This window comes from Dermacentor andersoni, chromosome 3 (assembly GCF_023375885.2).
Source record: "Dermacentor andersoni chromosome 3, qqDerAnde1_hic_scaffold, whole genome shotgun sequence".
NCBI lineage: Eukaryota > Metazoa > Arthropoda > Arachnida > Ixodida > Ixodidae > Dermacentor > Dermacentor andersoni.
In genome coordinates, this window is record NC_092816.1 from 3580430 (window position 1) to 3598677 (window position 18248).

The window sequence follows — 18248 nt, forward strand, 5'->3', positions numbered from 1 at the left end:
ATCAGTCTAACATGACTGCTTGAGAGAGAGTGTCCTGAGCAGCCGCACAACAGCGGTTTTTAAACACTCGGACCTCTCCCGAGTCTAGCAGTGCTATTGGAGGAATTAGAGGGTAGTAAATGGGATATAATAGGGCTCAGTGAAGTAAGGAGGCCCAAAGAAGCATATACAGTGCTAAAAAGCGGGCACGTCCTGTGCTACCGGGGCTTAGCGGAGAGACGAGAACTAGGAGTCGGATTCCTGATTAATAAGAACATAGCTGGTAACATACAGGAATTCTATAGCATTAACGAGAGGGTGGCAGGTCTTGTTGTGAAACTTAATAAGAGGTAGAAAATGAAGGTTGTACAGGTCTACGCCCCTACATCCAGTCATGATGACCAGGAAGTCGAAAGCTTCTATGAAGACGTGGAATCAGCTATGGGTAAAGTCAAAACAAAATACAGCATACTGATGGGCGACTTCAATGCCAAGGTAGGCAGAAGCAGGCTGGAGACAAGGCAGTGGGGGAATATGGCATAGGCACTAGGAATAGCAGGGGAGAGTTATTAGTAGAGCTTGCGGAACAGAATAATATGCGGATAATGAATACCTTCTTCCGCAAACGAGATAGCCGAAAGTGGACGTGGAGGAGCCCGAACCGCGAAACTAGAAATGAAATAGACCTCATACTCTGCGCTAACCCTGGCATCATACAAGATGTGGACGTGCTCAGCAAGGTGCGCTGCAGTGACCATAGGATGGTAAGAACTCGAATTAGCCTAGACCTGAGGAGGGAACGGAAGCAACTGGTACATAAGAAGTCGATCAATGAGTTAGTGGTAAGAGGGAAAATAGAGGAATTCCAGATCAAGCTACAGAACAGGTATTCGGCTTTAACTCAGGAAGAGGACCTTAGTGTTGAAGCAATGAACGACAATCTTGTGGGCATCATTAAGGAGTGTGCAATAGAAGTCGGTAGTAACTCCGTTAGACAGGATACGAGTAAGCTATCGCAGGAGACGAAAGATCTGATCTGGAAACGCCAATGTATGAAAGCCTCTAACCCTACAGCTAGAATAGAACTGGCAGAACTTTCCAAGTTAATCAACAAGTGTAAGACAGCTGACATAAGGAAGTATAATATAGACAGAATTGAACATGCTCTCAGGAACGGAGGAAGCCTAAAAGCACTGAAGAAGAAACTAGGCATTGGCAAGAATCACATGTATGCGCTAAGAGACAAAGCCGCAATATCATTACTAATATGGATGAGATAGTTCAAGTTGCTGAGGAGTTCTATAGAGATTTATACAGTAGCAGTGGCACCCACGACGATAATGGAAGAGAGAATAGGCTAGAGGAATTTGAAATCCTACAAGTAACGCCAGAAGAAGTAAAGAAAGCCTTCGGAGCTATGCAGAGGAGGAAGGCAGCTGGGGAGGATGAGGTGACAGCAGATTTGTTGAAGGATGGTGGGCAGATTGTTCTAGAAAAACTGGCTACCCTGTATACGCAATACCTCATGACCTCAAGCGTGCCAGAATCTTGGAAGAAGGCTAGCATAATCCTAATCCGTAAGAAAGGGGATGCCAAAGACTTGAAATATTAGAGACCGATCAGCTTACTGTCCGTTGCCTACAAAGTATTTACTAAGGTAATCGCAAATAGAATCAGGAACACCTTAGACTTCCGTCAACCAAAGGACCAGGCAGGATTCCGTAAAGGCTACTCAACAATAGACCATATTCACACTATCAGTCAGGTGATAGAGAAATGTGCGGAATATAACCAACGCTTATAATAGCTTTCATTGATTACGAGAAAGCGTTTGATTCAATCGAAACCTCAGCAGTCATGGAGGCATTACAGAATCGGGGTGTAGACGAGCTATATGTAAAAATACTGAAAGATATCTATAGCGGCTCCACAGCCGCCGTAGTCCTCCATAAAGAAAGCAACAAAATCCCAATAAAGAAAGGCATCAGGCAGGGAGATACGATCTCTCCCATGCTATTCACAGCGTTTTTAGAGGAGGTATTCAGAGACTTGGATTGGGAAGAACTGGGATAAGAATTAATGGAGAATACCTTAGTAATTTGTGATTCGCTGATGATATTTGCTTGCTTAGTAATTCAGGGGACCAATTGCAATGCATGCTCACTGACATGGAGAGGTAAAGCAGAAGGGTGGGTTTAAAAATTAATCTGCAGAAAACTGAAGTAATGTTTAACGGTCTCGGAAGAGAACAGCAGTTTACGATAGGTAGCGAGGCACTGGAAGTGGTAAGGGAATACATCTACTTAGGGCAGGTAGTGACCACGGATCCGGATCATGAGACTGAAATAACCAGAAGAATAAGAATGGGCTGGGGTGCGTTTGGCAAGCATTCTGAAATCATGAACAGCAGGTTGCCACTATCCCTCAAGAGAAAAGTGTATAACAGCTGTATCTTACCAGTACTCACATACGGGCCAGAAACCTGTAGGCTTAAGAAAAGGGGTCTGCTTAAATTGAGGACGACGCAACGAGCTATGGAAAGAAGAATGATGGGTGTAACGTTAAGGGATAAGAAAAGAGTAGATTGGGTGAGGAAACAAACGCGAGTTAATGACATCTTAGGCTCAAGAAATCAAGAAAAAGAAATGGGCATGGGCAGGACATGTAATGAGGAGGGCAGATAACCGATGGTCATTAAGGGTTACGGACTGGATTCCAAAAAAAGGAGCATAGCAGGGGGGCAGCAGAAAGTTAGGTGGGCGGATGAGATTAAGAAGTTTGCAGGGACAACATGGCCACAAATAGTACATGACCGGGGTAGTTGGAGAAGTATGGGAGAGGCCTTTGCATTGCAATGGGCATAACCAGGATGATGATGATGATGATGTGATGATGATGATGATGATGAAGTACGTAACACGGGTCAGGAAAATGCACTTTTCCAGCTTGAGCTTGAAGCCGGCTTTCTGCAGTCTTGCCAGGATGTTGTGCAGATTTTGCAGGTGGTCCCTGTCGTCACTGCCAGTAACCAGGATGTCATCCAAGTACACCAACACATGCCTCATGCCCTTGAAGAGGTTGTCTATCTCCCTCTGAAGTATGGCTGGGGCTGAGGCCACGCCAAACGGTAAGCGTGTGTACTGGAAGAACCCCAATGTTGTCGATATTGTGACATACTTCCGAGAGCATCCTGGAACACCAGCTGCTGATGAGCATCTCTGAGGTCGAGCTTAGTGATCTTCTGTTCACTGGACAACATTGACCAGAGATCTTCAATCCGGGGCAATGGGTACTTTTCAACAGTAGTGACGGGGTTGGTGGTAACCTTGAAATCCCCACAGAACCTGACACTGCTGTCTCACTTGAGCACTGGTACATTGGGAGCAGCCCATTCAGACGTCCTGACGGGCACCAGGATGCCCTCTCGCTATAACCATTGCAGCTCCTGGGTGACCCCGTCCTTCAGGGCGAACAGCAGTGGGCGAGGCTTGAAAAAACGTGGTCGGGCTCCCTCAGGTACATAGATGCCAGCCGTCGTGTCGGCGAATGTGCCCACCCCTGGCTGGAACAGAGACCTTAACTCGGTTAGGAAGCTGGGGACGTCTTTCACCGCATGCAGGCTGGCTTCCTGGTATTGTGGCAGACAAAGCCCAGTGCATGAAACCAGTTGCGGCCCAGCAGCGTCGGCGACGACCACTTTGTTAAGTAAAGGGGAGAGTTGCCTCCCTGTCGCCAAAGCGAATGCTGACCTGGGCCTTACCTTGGAACTGGGAGAGCTGCCTGGCGTAGCAGCGCAGCGTTATGCCCGAAGCCTCAACGGACACACCGGGGAAGGTACGCTTGAACAGTTTCCTGGCTATGACCGATACGCTGGCCCCTGTGTCCAGGTTCATGGAAATTGGGTGCCCGCAGATTTTGGCCGTCAGCATGTACTGTGGCACAGACGACGGTACAAGGCCTGTGTGCCACATGTAGAAAATCGGCGGGTTCTCGGCCACGGCGTGGAGCCTGGCTGCAGAAGAACTCGAGCCTACTGCAGCTCGACCCCGCCGTGTACCCTTGCGATGGCTACCCTGGCCATGAGCTTGTGGGGTACCGGGGCTTGAACCAGGCTGCTGCTGCTGTCAGTTGTTCGTCCTCCCCTTCGGCATACCTGTGCCAGGTGTCCAGTTTTCCCGCACTTGAAGCATTGTGCTTGAGAGTGGCACTGTGAGGGGGAATGGGCACCACCACAACGACCGCAGGTACTGCCCTTTGTCGCCAACTTGTTGACCGCTGCTTCCACCGACGGTGAGCCAGTCGCACGGGCATTCTCGCCGGCTTTCTTGGCGGCAGCTTCCATTGCGAGCACTGCCTTCACGGCGTCGTCTAGCGAGGGGTAGGGAAGCTGCAGGAGTGGCGTCTGCATGGCGGAGTTGTTGATGCCACAGATGAGATGGTCCTCGAGCATGGAGTCCAGCTGGTCCCCGAAAATGCAGGCACTCGCTAACCCTCATAAAAAGCAAGGAACTGCTCGAGCGTTTTCTTCCCGGCGGCCCCAGTTGTTGAAGCGGGAACATTCCATTAGTGTGGACAATGCTTGGTTGAAATGCAGGTGCAGTATGGTGAGCAGCTCACTCAACGTTTTAACAGGCGGCGTGGCTGGCTTGAGAAGGTCGAGCAGGAGACTGAAGTCACGGGTACCGCAGCTGGCCAGGAAAATGTCCCGCTGTTTGGCCTTGGGTGTGTCGTTTGCCATTACTCAATTCGATATTCAATGTTACCTTTTCTATACCTTTTGAGCCATTGGAAACAAAGGCTCTGGTTTCTACTGAGTGCATGAGGCTCACGCTTTTCGAGTCATTTGAGACACAGGCTCCGGTCTCTAATGAGTGCGTGTGGTTCGTCCCTTTCGAGTCATTGGAGACAAAGGCTGTGGTCTCTAATGATTGTGTGTGGTTCGCGCCTTTTGAGCCATTGGAGACAAAGGCTCCGGTCCCTAATGAGTGCGTGTGGTTCATGCCTTTTGAGTCATTGGAGACAAAGGCTGTGGTCTCTAACGATTGTGTGTGGTTCGCGCCTTTTGAGCCATTGGAGACAAAGGCTCTGGTCTCTAATGAGTGCGTGTGGTTTGCGCCTTTCGAGCCATTGGAGACAAAGGCTCTGGTCTCTAATGAGTGTGTGGGGTTTGCTCCTCTTGAGCCAGTGGAAACAAAGGCTCCAGTCTTTAATAAGTGCGTGTGGCTTGCACCTCTCAAGTCATTGGAGACAAAGGCTCCGGTCTCTAATGTGTGCATGTGGTTTGCGCCTTTCGTGTCATTGAAGACAAAGGCTCCGGTCTCTAATGAGTGCATGTGGTTTGTGCCTGTAGTTTAAGCCACGAAGCCATTTGAAGCCAGAAAGACAAAGTTTATGCAAATCCATGTACTTCCCATAATTCCCATGCTAGCTCAACCGTTCCCATTGCAGCTCCCTTAGACACTAGCACCTGAGTTCCCTCTAGTAATTATTGTATCAAACTCTATGGTGAAAACAACATCTCCTCACTATCGCAGTGGAAAAAGTAGCGAGCACTACGGAAGGCACGCATGGAAGCCTGTGCGGCATGTGCGCTCTAAACGCCACTTCCGCAACTTCTTTCATTCACTTGCACTCAGGATGCGCCCTTTCAGTCAAACTAACTTTTCTAGAGTCTGAAATTTACTCCATTTTAGCCAAAACCACGATGCATCGATGATTTCTTGCATCAATTGGATTGGATTTTTGCTGAAAAGGAAACCTGTTTTGCTTTGTCAAGAATGTTAGGCTCAGTGCCTACATTGGTTTATTAGGCGAAACGTCAAATTTGCATCATGTTACAAAAGCAAATCAGGGCCATCAGTGCCATCTTGTGCACGTCGCCCCTAAGTCACACCTCAAAGTAAATGGCAGAATGTCCAGAATAGAGCTCCTACTCAGCAACAGGTCGTCTGTCCATCCTGCTGTAGCTGCCGTATCATCGGTCTTCATTCTCGACAGCTTGCGCCGTGTTTCTGACATTGCGTACGCATTGCACTGAACCAAAGCGGTAGTTTACTCGCCGCAACCGCTGTGGACCAAAACCGTGGTCGCTATTGCTGTCATCGGGGATGGCGACTATGCAGTTCTGAAGGCGCGTGCCGCGGTAAACGCATAAACGCCCGAATAAGCACGAAGTGTTCGGCGTTTGTTGTTCCGGTAGGACTTCTACTGATTCCTCTGGCAATACGGACTCTACCGCTTTGTTTCAATTGGCCGCTAGCGCCGTGATCATTGCTGTAGCCGGGGGGAGGTCGAACCCCCCCCCCCCCCCGAAATTTTCTGACGGAAACCCCCCCCCTTTTCCCACGGAGCAGAAAGTGTCAGGAGGGGGGCTCCAAAAGAGCGACATGGTTGAAAGGGATAGCTTGAACCTGAAAGAACGGCAAGGGCTAGTGGAGGTCCAAAGGATGAGGAGGGGGTTGTGATATCAGTGTACCTAGAACTTAAGCTTGTTCAGTTTCCCCGCAACCACTGTCGTGCCTGTATACTAGCATTTACTTCTCTTGTCACGTCACATTTTCCCTATCCCCCCTTCCCTTGTGTGGGAACTGCAAGCGAAGAGTGGCAAGGCTGTTATTCACTTGTTTCGCAACTGTGTCGGTCCTACCCAATGTCTGCCTCCTCTGGACTTGGTTATAGCAGAAAGGTGAGCGCTGCCATTCCTACAGTTGTTTTGTGGGGGGGGTCATGGATAATTACAGCTGTCAAGAGGCTAATGTGGCAATCGATGCCCAGAGGGCATTGTGCGCATGTGAAGCAGCGCAGAGGTCCAAACAAGTTTCTTGCTTCTTTCCTCTCCGCCATGCTCCCCCCAACGTGGGTAAACTTCGAGATAGAGAAAAACTTCGCTTTAAAAGAATGCTGATTTGCGCATGGCAATATATATCGAGGACGGGGGCTTGGCCAGGGAAGCTAAAAAACCGCCTGAATGAACAGGTGGGAGGGCAGATAAGAGAATGGCCTCGAAGTCTACGCAGGAACAGAAATATAGGAATGTTTTTGGCCGTCACGCCGTTCAGCAAACTGGTAAATGTTGAAGAGTGTGACAGTGACTAACGGAAAAGAATGATAAGAAGGGGAGTGAAGTGATGGATACGAGGAGTGGAAGATGTGCATAAAAGGCGTCAAGAACGAAGTAGGCAGATAATTATAGACATAGGGACCACGTCACATCACTGCTAGGTCACTCAACACCATACAGCTGCAGCAAATCACCTAGGCTTGCCAACTACGTCGTAACACGTGCTGCTTTCTGCAGAGAGCCCATCCTAACTAAACGTCTCGTCAATTTTCAGAATAGACAGGTGTCGGGAGACACAATGTTTTCAAATCTCTTGGAGCTACTGGCCCTTATTTTACTGCGAACGGATGCCATAATTTTTACAAAGTTTTCTAAACGGAAAGCAGCCCTGCTTCAGACTGTCAGCCTCATTAGTTCTCAAGTGGGATCAAATAACAATATGCATCGCGTGGTGACTACAAGACCATGATCGCAAGTTAATTCTAAACATCTCTTGAAACAAGTCGAACAGCAGGTCACCAAAACGGAGTGAAACTTGTATCATATGATACTATTGAAGTTCTAGCACAACGCTTCGTTCCTTTATTTTTAAGTCTAGAATAATATAGCATGCCCACAACGCCAAAAGCACGATCGAATGATAGAAAACTTGCAAAATTGTGCTCACCCTCTCCTGTACGTAGTTGTGGTCATACCTACACACACCAGAAGATCTGGCTGGAAAAGAAAGGTTAGATTATGGGGTTTCACATGCCAAAACCACGATCTGATTATGAGGCACACTGTAGTGGGGGACTCTAGTTCTAATTTGGACCACTTGGGGTTCCTTGGTGTACACCCAAATCTAAGTACATGGGTGTTTTCGCATTTTGTTCCCATCAAAATGCAGCCACCGCGGCTGGGACACAATCAGCTGGAAAACAACGGTGATCTCCACTGTTACCTGCAACAAGTCTGCCCTGCAAACGAGAAGACACACAATAGTGTGCTGCTTTGTTTTTGTATGGCCTCAATTTTAGCACTGTTAGTTTTTCCAAGTCATATACCAGATAGGTAATCGCATACGTTATATAAATGCATCCACTCATGAAGAAATTTTTTTTTTAATATCATCATTTTTAAAGATAGCATAAGGATGATAGCGTAATGTGATGCGAAGTGGCTGCAATACATGCATTCTCGTTGTTAAAGTATTCTTGTCCGGGGAGTGCTAGGAGTTTGTCTTTGCTTGATGTACAACCTCATACCTCTCTCTCTTTCTTTATATATATATGTATATTGTCACGGTGCCACAAGAGGGACAAAGATGACGATCATCAACAGGATGAAAGAGACGATGTAGTGGGGCAAACTCAACGTTCGACCATACTGGTTGTACCGGCCATATCTTCTGCAGAGTAAACAGTCCCATTTAACCTTATGTCTCTGTCCATTTCATTTTTGGTGGAGGTGCCGGGGTATTTCATAAGACGGAACTCCGCAGCGGGCTTGTCCTCGGCCATCCTACCATGCTGACAGGCGACCAGGCCGTTGGGTTAAGCACGGCGTCAGCACCCGGTGCACCAGGGATGTCAGCATCTGCAACACCGAACCATCAGTTGTCTTGACCTATCCGCGTTACCCAGGCACCTTTCTGGTAACGGCACCGACACAGAGTCGACATTGAAGAATGGCTTGGCACATACGAATGCGTCACTGCACACAACCGATAGGACTTGACAGTGATGCTTGCAAATCTGCTCTTCTACCTCCAGGGACAAGCATGTACCTGGTATGACACACATGAAGAAGAGTTGACCAGCTGGGACGTATGCAAGCAAAAGCTTCACAACCTCTTCGGCCAGCTCGCTGGTCGCAAGTGTGCCTCTGCGAAAGACCTATCCTGTTGGGCTCAGACAGCTACTGAGTCGTATGTTACGTACATCCTTGATGTCCTAGAACTGCCGCCGCGTCGATGCCAGTATGCTTGTGGCTGACAAAGTGAGGCACATTCTGTAAGGCATCGCGGATGATGCGTGTATCTTGCTCGTTTTTTAAAGACTGCTCGACGGTAGACGAAATTATCTGTGAGTGCAGACGTTTCGAAAAAGCAAGGAGCTGTAGCATTGCCAGACAGTTCGTGCGGCTTTCCAACACCGCCGCTATGTTGTCTTGTGAAAACGCTCATTCGGGCCCTTCACTCATCCACTACAGATAGCCTTGTCTGAATTGTGCGGCGCAAAATCGAGGCTGCATCGCCATCTTCTTTCGTGCACCCTTCTGTGTATACGCAATCGACAATTTCTCTCATCGATGCAGTTGTCCACGAAAAACTGGCCAACGCAGGAATTCAACCCATGTGCTCCATAACACACCCTCCGGTTAGCCCTGCCCCTCTTCACCGACCTCTACCAACGTTTCAACGCTATCAACATCCGTCCCAATGGCGAACACCAGACGACAAGCCCATATGCTTCCATTGTAGCGGCGTGCGGCACATTTCTTGCCGTTGCCGTTATCGTCAGCCCTCATTTTCATGCTCCACATTCTACTACCACCACAATGACAACCAGGGCCAGCCATTTCATGCTCCAAACGACCCGACATACCATGGCCGCGGCCCTTCTGCGTACATCAGACGCTCGACCCGTTCGCCATCGCTGCACGATCGTCGGTCCCGCTTGCCCCTGCCCCGTCGTTTTTCATCGCCTCACCCTTCTGTACGCTCATCCCCGGAAAACTGATAGATGCGACTTCCAGAGGTGACGCTGCATTAGACCCTCGACTTGAAAAACCTTTCCTTACCTTGCCGACAGATCAGAACTTAATTGCCATGGAAGTTGATGCTTTACCTGTCACTGCCTTGATCGACACCGGTGCACACATCTCAGTCATGAGCGCTGATCCCTGGACGCAGCTCAAGAAAGTGCTCACTCCTGCCGAGTCCCTGTGTTGTACGAGTCGATGGGGGAATCCCCGCTTTGCTGGGAATGTGTGCCGCTTGTGTCAGCGTCACCGGTCGCCATACATCTCTATTGTTCCATTTACTTCATGACGTGATCCTTGGCCTTAGTTTTTTATCTGCCCACTCATAATTGACTGCTCGGCTGGTGTAGTCAAACTTGATTTTCCTGATGTTACTGACCTTACTGACAGCGTACCGATCCAGCTCTGTTGCACCGACTTTGTTTGTCTATCTCCACAGGCACTGACTTGTATCACTGCTGTGCGCAAACCCTGTGTACCGGATGGTGACTATGTCGTCACTCCCTGTGTCAGTGCCCTACTTTCGCACGGCACGTCCGCCTCCAGTGCACAACATTACCAAGATGATAGCCCTGGACCTTACCCCCACACAAACCAACGATCTTCGTCATCTGCTCACATCTTATTCCGACATTTTTTACCCTGACGGTCGGCCTTTGGGGCAAACCTCCCTAGTTCAGCATCGTATATATACTGGCGATGCACCGCCTGTTCACAGACCGCCCTGTTGCGTGTCACACACCGAGCGCCGAGTAATACAACAGGAGGTTCATAAGATGCTTACCAAGGGCATTATTAAACCATCGTCTAGCCCGTGGGCATCTCCTGTTGTCTTGGTAAAAAAGAAGGACAACACCTGGCAGTTCTGCATAGATTACCGCCATCTAAACAAGATAGCAAAGAAGCATGTCTCTTCACTGCCACGTATAGACGACACTTTGAATTGCCTACACAGTGCGACATATTTTTCATTGATAGACCTATGCTCCAGTTACTGGCAGATTGCCGTCGATGACATAGACCATGAGAAGACTGCATTTGTTATGCCAGATGGCCTTTATCAGTTTCGAGTCATGCCATTCGGCATGTGCAATGCTCTAACCGCCTTCGATCGCATGATGGACATGCTCTTGCACAGCTTTAAGTTGTCTGTATGCCTTTGTTACCTCGACGACGTCATCGTGTTCTCACCGACCTTTGTGACATACCTTGAACGCATTTCATCTATTCTTTCCGTCTTCCGTGCTGCTGGGCTACAATTAAATTCTTCGAAGTGCCACTTTGTTCACCACCAAATTACTATCCTCGGTCACCTCATGGACTCACCTGGCATCCGCCCCGATCCGCAAAAGTTTGTGCTGTTTTCGATTTTCCTGTGCCGACCTGTGCCAAAGACGTCCGCAGCTTTGTAGGCTTATGCTCTCATTTTCGTCAATTTGTCAAAAATTTTGCGTGCATTGCTCACCCTCTGACTGAACTTCCGAAGAAAGGCGCCTCCTTTTCATTGGGTCTTGACCAAGCTGCTGCTTCCAAGACCTTATCACCGTGCTCACTGCACTGGCAATTCTTGCTCACGTTGACTTATCTGCCCCAACAGAAATCTGTACAGATGCTAGTGGCTATGGGATTGGCGCGGTGTCAGCTGCACCAGTCCCATAGTGTCAATGCCAATCTCAATGTCAATAGCGTCAATCTCAGTGTCAACGTGGGCGTGACAAAGTTATTCCGTATGCAAGTCGCCTGCTTTCACAAGCTGAACGCAATTACTCCATTACAGAGCGCGAGTGCCTCGCACTCGTATGGGCAGTGAGCAAATTCCAGCCGTACTTATACGGTCGAACTTTCACTGTTGCAATGGACCATCATTCTCTCTGTTGGCTCTCGACACTTAAAGGGACACTAAAGCGAAACAATAAATCAGTTTAGACTAATGGAGCATTGTTTGAGAACCCTGCAGGCAGTCGTTTCAAAATAATAGTTTGATTATTAGACGATAAAATGAAGGTCCAAGTATCAGTATTTGAATTTCGCGCCGGGACGTCAGCGTGACGTTAGGGATTCCAAAGTATGTTTTCGCATTTGGGCCGCGTTGGCTCAATAAATGTTCCCGAAACTTGACATGTTCAATATTTGGTTCCTTTAGAACACAATGTAGCCAATCTGTACCGCTATATATAATTAGTAGGCCCTAGCAGATGCCATCAATATCCAAGACGTCACAGCCCCCAGGTGCGGGAACTCAAGTAGGCGTCGCCACCCGTATTTCCTTCTTCAGCGCTTTTTCTGGCTTAACAAACGTCTTATCGTCGTAAGAGTGGTGTTTTTGGTGTTGTAGAGCGGTAATTTACTGATGCAGAAGAAATCATTTTTCACTTTAGTGTCCCTTTAAGGATCCAACGGGTCAAGTAGGTTGCTGGGCACTGCGTCTTCATGATATATATATATATATATATATATATATATATATATATATATATATATATATATATATATATATATAGAGAGAGAGAGAGAGAGAGAGAGAGAGAGAGAGAGAGAGAGAGAGGTAAAAGAGGGGAAAGAGTAGTAGTTCTCGATGGAAGCCCCCCCCCCCCCCCCCCCCCCCCTCCCGAATTATATTTCTGGCTACGCCAGTGGTTGTGATTGCTCTTTTGCATCGCACGTACATTTGCGAGGCTCTGTACTCGCCAGGTTCGACGGGTTGTCCGAATTAACCGGTGTGCACCCAAATAAGTTTGAATAAACGACTGTTTGATGTCATTAGGTAATGTATACGCCTGCTGTGACCAAAGGTCAAGCCAAAATTATCTGATGTTCCAGATTAACGAGGTTTTACTGTTGTGGAGCCTCAAACATGCTCTTGGGACAAAGGAACGACAATGCTGTCGTGCAAACAAATCATGAAGGCACTTGTTAAAGGGACGCTAAAGGTTACTATGAAGTAAAGTTAAAGAGATAAAGCCATGCTCTAGAATGTCTAAGGCATCAATATAATCGCGAACAGAGCTTTACTAACTGAGAAATTGAGGTAAATGTAGGACACGATTTGAGACACCCCAGCGACATTCTGGTACTAGCCCGATGACGAAGGCACTCCTCATCATAATTTTTGTCACTAGTACTCAACTACTCGTATTAAAAAGATGATTTCATTAGGTTATATGATGGAAGAAAATGCTACGTGTCTACTTCTGTTTGATTCTAAGAAAAAAATAGCATTTTGACGTTGCCCTTCAGTAGTATGGGTGGTCGAAAGCTTTCGTTTTCGCTCGACTCTGCGCCACCCGCGCTTTGGAGTTTCAGTTGTTTCGTTATCACGTCGTGCTGCGCTGGTTCTGCTGGGTCGCGAAACTTGCATTTGGAACAAGCAGCGAGAATGCCACGTCCATGTAATGTCGTGTAATGCGCGAACGGTCTGCGGAACTTGGCCAAGGGCAGCTGCAGCGGCGAATACGATGTTACTTATCACTGTGGGCCAACGAGTGAACCTCTCCGTTCGAAGTGGTTAAGTGCTGTACCTCTGCCACGGCACGTTGGCAAAGAGCCGAAAATCGCATAGTGTGCTTGCTGCACTTTTGTCCAGAGGATTACAAGTTCAATGCCGACTTACTGAAGTCGTGTGGAGTTATGGAAAAGCGCTACGGGAAAGCAATGCTTCCCGGGAGCGCTCTTCCGTTGGTCTTGCCTGCATTCTCCGAAGCGCTACAACTATAGGTCGAAGACGGGGTGGTGAGTGTGGCATTTGGTTTTCACGAAGAAAAAGCTACAAATGTGCGAATTTGTACAGCCATGACGTACAGTTGCTGTCGTAGTAGTACGCAACCACGCCGGCAGCGCGAGCCCTCAGCTGCAGGTCATGTTCATCAGTGCTTAAATCGCTGAAGTTGAGCCCAGCATCGTGAGCCAATGTGTCATTGTCAGGGCCGTCCATTGCAACGAGCGTCAAAGTTGGCATCATAAAATAAAGAACCAGCTTATCGTTGCGCGCTTTTCCTTCCACTAGCCACCATAGTTCCGCTTTCTCACTGCTGTCGGATCTGTCTTGGCTCTGTTTCTGGCCGCGCGTTTGCGTTTTGCGCAGAAAAGCCGTAGCGCCGTCTGCGACCGCCGTTTTACTCACCGACGGCACAACGTCACTCTGAGACCATGAAGTCACCACTCCTTGATCGGAGGGCGAGCGATTTGAACTGCGCTAGAGGTATACGGACGCTTCAGAACGCATTTTCTCTTAAAATAAGTCTCTTCTTCACATGAAACAAGCATTTCGAGGTTTCTGGGATGGTATTTCAACAGTCCACGTTGACTTAATGTTATTGTCCTTTAATTATTATTGACCTTAATTGTCCCTTTAAATACGTATGCATTTCTGTGCTTACCCAACAAGGTACACCATTGTTTCGAGCAAAGTCGATCGCTTTCAAGGTATGACCCACAGTAGCAAGTTAATTCATCTTCGTGCTGCCTCTCGCTTTAACACGAACTGATTGGCGAGAACACAGTGCTCACAAAGCTATCAGCACTCGCCGCACTGTGCCCCCATCGCATATCGCTTTCGAAATAGGAACCGGCGCATCTCTTCAACGCCAACTAAGCAGAAAGAGCACAGAGCACAGCACTCAGTGCTCTCTGTCCCCATCGCAGATTGCTTTCAAAATACGGGCCGTGCAGCTGTGCCATACACAGCCGCCACCAGAGTGTGATTGATCACGGTTCATAATGGTTCGACGGGGGTGGATAAGGCGCTAAACAGCGATAACAGCTTATAATGATCGGAATGTCATCAGCGCGCCTGGTGATGCCACCTGCAGTAGTTTTCTTGCGTCATCAATTCAACTTGCGCCGCCATCCACCGCAGTCGCCACAGCGCTGTCGTTTGCATGGGTCGAATCAAGTTTCATAACATTGATAATGACACCGGGCTGCGGAGATGAGCAAGTGGCGCAATGGTTATGCATAGTTGGACAACTCCCAGAGGAGTTTCTGCATGAATTTTTTTTCGCCTTTCACACACCGATGCCAGCTTGCCGAATTATTATCAATAGAACTTGCCGATGGGCGTTGACGAATTGAAGTCTGACTTACCGCAACAGGATTTCAAGCTTATATGTTTGTCCCCATGCTGGACACCAAAGCGTAATAGTTCAAATGATTGTGTTAGTTCATCACGGTGCCCTGCTCTGAAGCCTTTCTCTGGAAGGCCTCGCAAAGCATTCCGGCCGGTGTGGAAGATGTCTGCAGAATCCGCCGACCCCAAGTGAAAGAGGCTATTCCCTTTTGGGCCCAAGTAACCCTGCCGTCTGGTGTCGTTATCAGTGCAACACTTGCACCATCTCTCGTACTATTCGGCAACTGCACTGGCCACACTTAGCTACGTGATGAAGCTGGAATTAGAGGAAATGTGAGTCATGTGGGGAATACAACATACGGGGGCGTAGAGAGTCCAGCGTCCCCACACTATGAATCTGAATTACTGCTGGCGAGTGTCACTGGACACAGGTATGAGCGTGAGTATACTATGGAAGCGATTGTGACCACAAGTGAGTGTTGGTGAATATGCAGGAATGGTGAGCATGAGTAGGAAAGTAGAGATAAATGGCGACGAGTATCAGTACAAAAACATTGGTGAGTGAGTATCCACTTATTCTGTGCTTGGAACATGTCAAGAGGAATGTCACCCAATATATCAGTTTTATTGATTGTGGTTTCAAAGAAGTGTGTGCAAGGGATTATACAGGTGCACATGTATGACTCGTTCACACTGAGAAATTTCTGGTTGGCAACAACATCAGCGACCGAAAAATCTACTTCACACAACATCACACAACAGAAAACCCTCGGTGTGCTGATTAGTCCGAGACCGATTTTCAGCGTTGGAAAAAAGCTTAGCTTACCGCAAACCAATCAGAGCTTGCATTTACAGGAAAACGGAGAGAATTGGAGAGGAATCTGCTCTTAGTTGTAAACGTCCTGTTACCTATATTGTAAATGGCACAAGCATGGGCGGTCACATTGTTGTTTGCAAGTATATTTGCTGGCATTTTGTGCATTTGTGCTGCACTTCATGTGAAGAGATGTACATCTCCAGGAAAAATGTACTGTGTAGTACATGGACATTATGTGCATTAAAATGGCTCAGGATTAAGCATGCATGTCTGTTTCCTATGTTAGTATGAGCTGAATCAGGCTTTTTTTTTTCTCTGAGAGTCCCTTGTCAGAGATATCCTCACATGGAAACTTGTCTTAGTGCTATCAACTGTGTTCAGTATCAAAAATGTCTTGCATGTGCTACAGACGACCTCCTCAGGAATGCATACCCAAGTGTTAGCGATCCATGAGCCGAGCATCGCTAGAGAGGCTCGTTTCAGGCATCCGGCAGGAGTCACTTCGTTCTCTCCCGACCTCATTCACTCATTAAAACCTCATTTCAACCATTAAAAGACTGCACTTAATGCAATCTTTTAATGGTTTATCTATGCACATCTCAAGCGGTTGTAACTGGGATGTTACCCCACAAGCTCGGTGCTGGACTCGCACTGCAGTTGCTTCACCAAGTCAGCCAGGCGACAGTGAAAAGCATCCAGGACAAGCAGTGATGGGAGCCCCAGCAGTGCTCTGAGCCACCAACACCACGAAGACTTTATCCAGTCAAGCACGAGTGCTTTGTCTATCCACCCTTTTTCTTGACAGCGGACGACAACATATTTTGGAAAGTTGTCCCCTTTTGGCGGAGTATTTTATAGCAGCAGCTCAATGTTGACAGTGAGGTACCCAGCTCGTTGTCTTGAACGAAGTGCATCAGGTCCAGTCCAACTTCAGGAAATACTCCCTTTTTCAGCCACGGGAAACTTCTCAGACCCCTGCGCACAAAGGCGAATGCTGCTCTCATGCACACCAATCTGCAGCCCTGCAGCACAGTTGCCAATGGTTTCAGCGGCTACATCACTTTTTAAAGTAGCCAAATACTGCTTTCGCATTCTTGACATTGTGTAAGATGATGGCGCAAGAACCTGACGATGGTAGCACCAAGCAATATTGAAATCAGAACTGCGAATTTGGGCTGTAAATGTTTGGATGCACATATCGGGGGCGAGCTCTACCATTGGAAATGCCGCCATCGGCGTGATGTGGCATGAGGTATCACATGCACACCACGGCCGCATTGGCTGCTTTGGAAGCGCTGAAGCAAGCTGAAAACGAAAGTTTACAGTCCCACCTGAACTGCGGTTCTAATTAAGTTGGGAGGTTTCCCCGCTTCTGCTGTGTGCTGGACAACACTTGAAAGCCTGTAATAGGTAGTGGCTGTCTGAAGGCATCAAACATGATAGGCTACTGATCGGTGCCACAGTGCCGGACTTACACAACAGAGCCCGGCGTCAACCTTTGCACGTACCCGCTGGACAAGAAGCTGCGTGAAGCTTGGATTGCGAAACTTATAACTGCCAAGCAGCCATAGGCTTCAACTCGGCTGTGCAGCAAGCACTTCCACGAGGAAGATTTTTGATAAGGCATCAGTGCTGCGATGTTCGCTGAGTAGCAGAAAGTGCGCACTGAGATGCTCGCCTGTGCACGCTGCCCAGCTAATGTGATGAAGCTTCGGCCTATGAACTTGTTGATGCTAGATACTGGCGAGTTCACTGGAATGAAAAGGGAATGGTTAAAAGCACATTAAAAAAAGGCATGGCATATGCTCATGCTTGTGCAGCACCAAACAGTGAAATGTACTGGATTAAGAAATAGCTGCTGCAGGTAATTGCTCACTGAGAAGACCGATAAACATACAATGCGACGTAACTTGAGAAATAAATATATTCAGACTTCAGAAGAAGAAAAAAAGATTGAATCGTTGCAATGGGACATCACAAGCTGCTGTTGTAGGCATCGAACTCCCTAGCCATAACGAAATTATTTTTGAACAGGTCTGATAGTGTCCAAGCAACAATGGTTGCTTGTGTACTGTCATATTCTCATATGCTGCTACCTAAAGCTCACGGCATAAAGCGAAACATTGTGCACGGACATGCATGCGGACGCGCATTCGGTCACTGCGAACCCATGCAATCGCTGTATTCAGGCTTCTTTTTTTTATGCTCCATTTTGTTATACAGACAGCCCACTATAAGAACATATTTCACATAGTTTGCTCTCTGCAACTGCCTACCATTCATGCAACAAACCTGTTTGGGGGCTCCATCGCTGCGACTGTACACAGCGGGCGTTCACTGTATGTATTCAGTAAAGAGGTAGTGTCTGTAAACCATTCTGCGCTCTCTGTTTGTTCAGTATTATTATTTTGTCAGTAAAGTTCTGAGAGTACTTACAGAAATGTCCAGGAGGGCCCCTGCGTGGTGTTTTTGAGTGCTGACAGCCAAACCTATGAGGAGCACACCACGTTATCCCTCATACTACGCAAACGAGGCGCTTCCGACAGATAGTGACTTCGTAAGTCCTTGCCCCCAATAGTATG

At 47.8% G+C, this 18248-nt stretch overlaps 1 protein-coding gene across 2 annotated transcripts in view; it reads left to right on the forward strand.

The window, feature by feature from the left end:
• Alg3 (Alg3, alpha-1,3- mannosyltransferase) overlaps nt 1–18248 on the forward strand; it is a 156135-nt gene that overhangs the window by 132156 nt on the left and 5731 nt on the right. Inside the window, exon 7 of one of the 2 annotated variants that reach the window (XM_055065668.2) lies at nt 6574–6664. The exons of the other annotated variant lie outside the window; for it this stretch is intronic. Coding sequence (XP_054921643.1) covers nt 6574–6664 — 91 coding nt within the window. The remainder of the gene's footprint in view (nt 1–6573; nt 6665–18248) is intronic. 2 annotated transcript variants of the gene reach the window in all.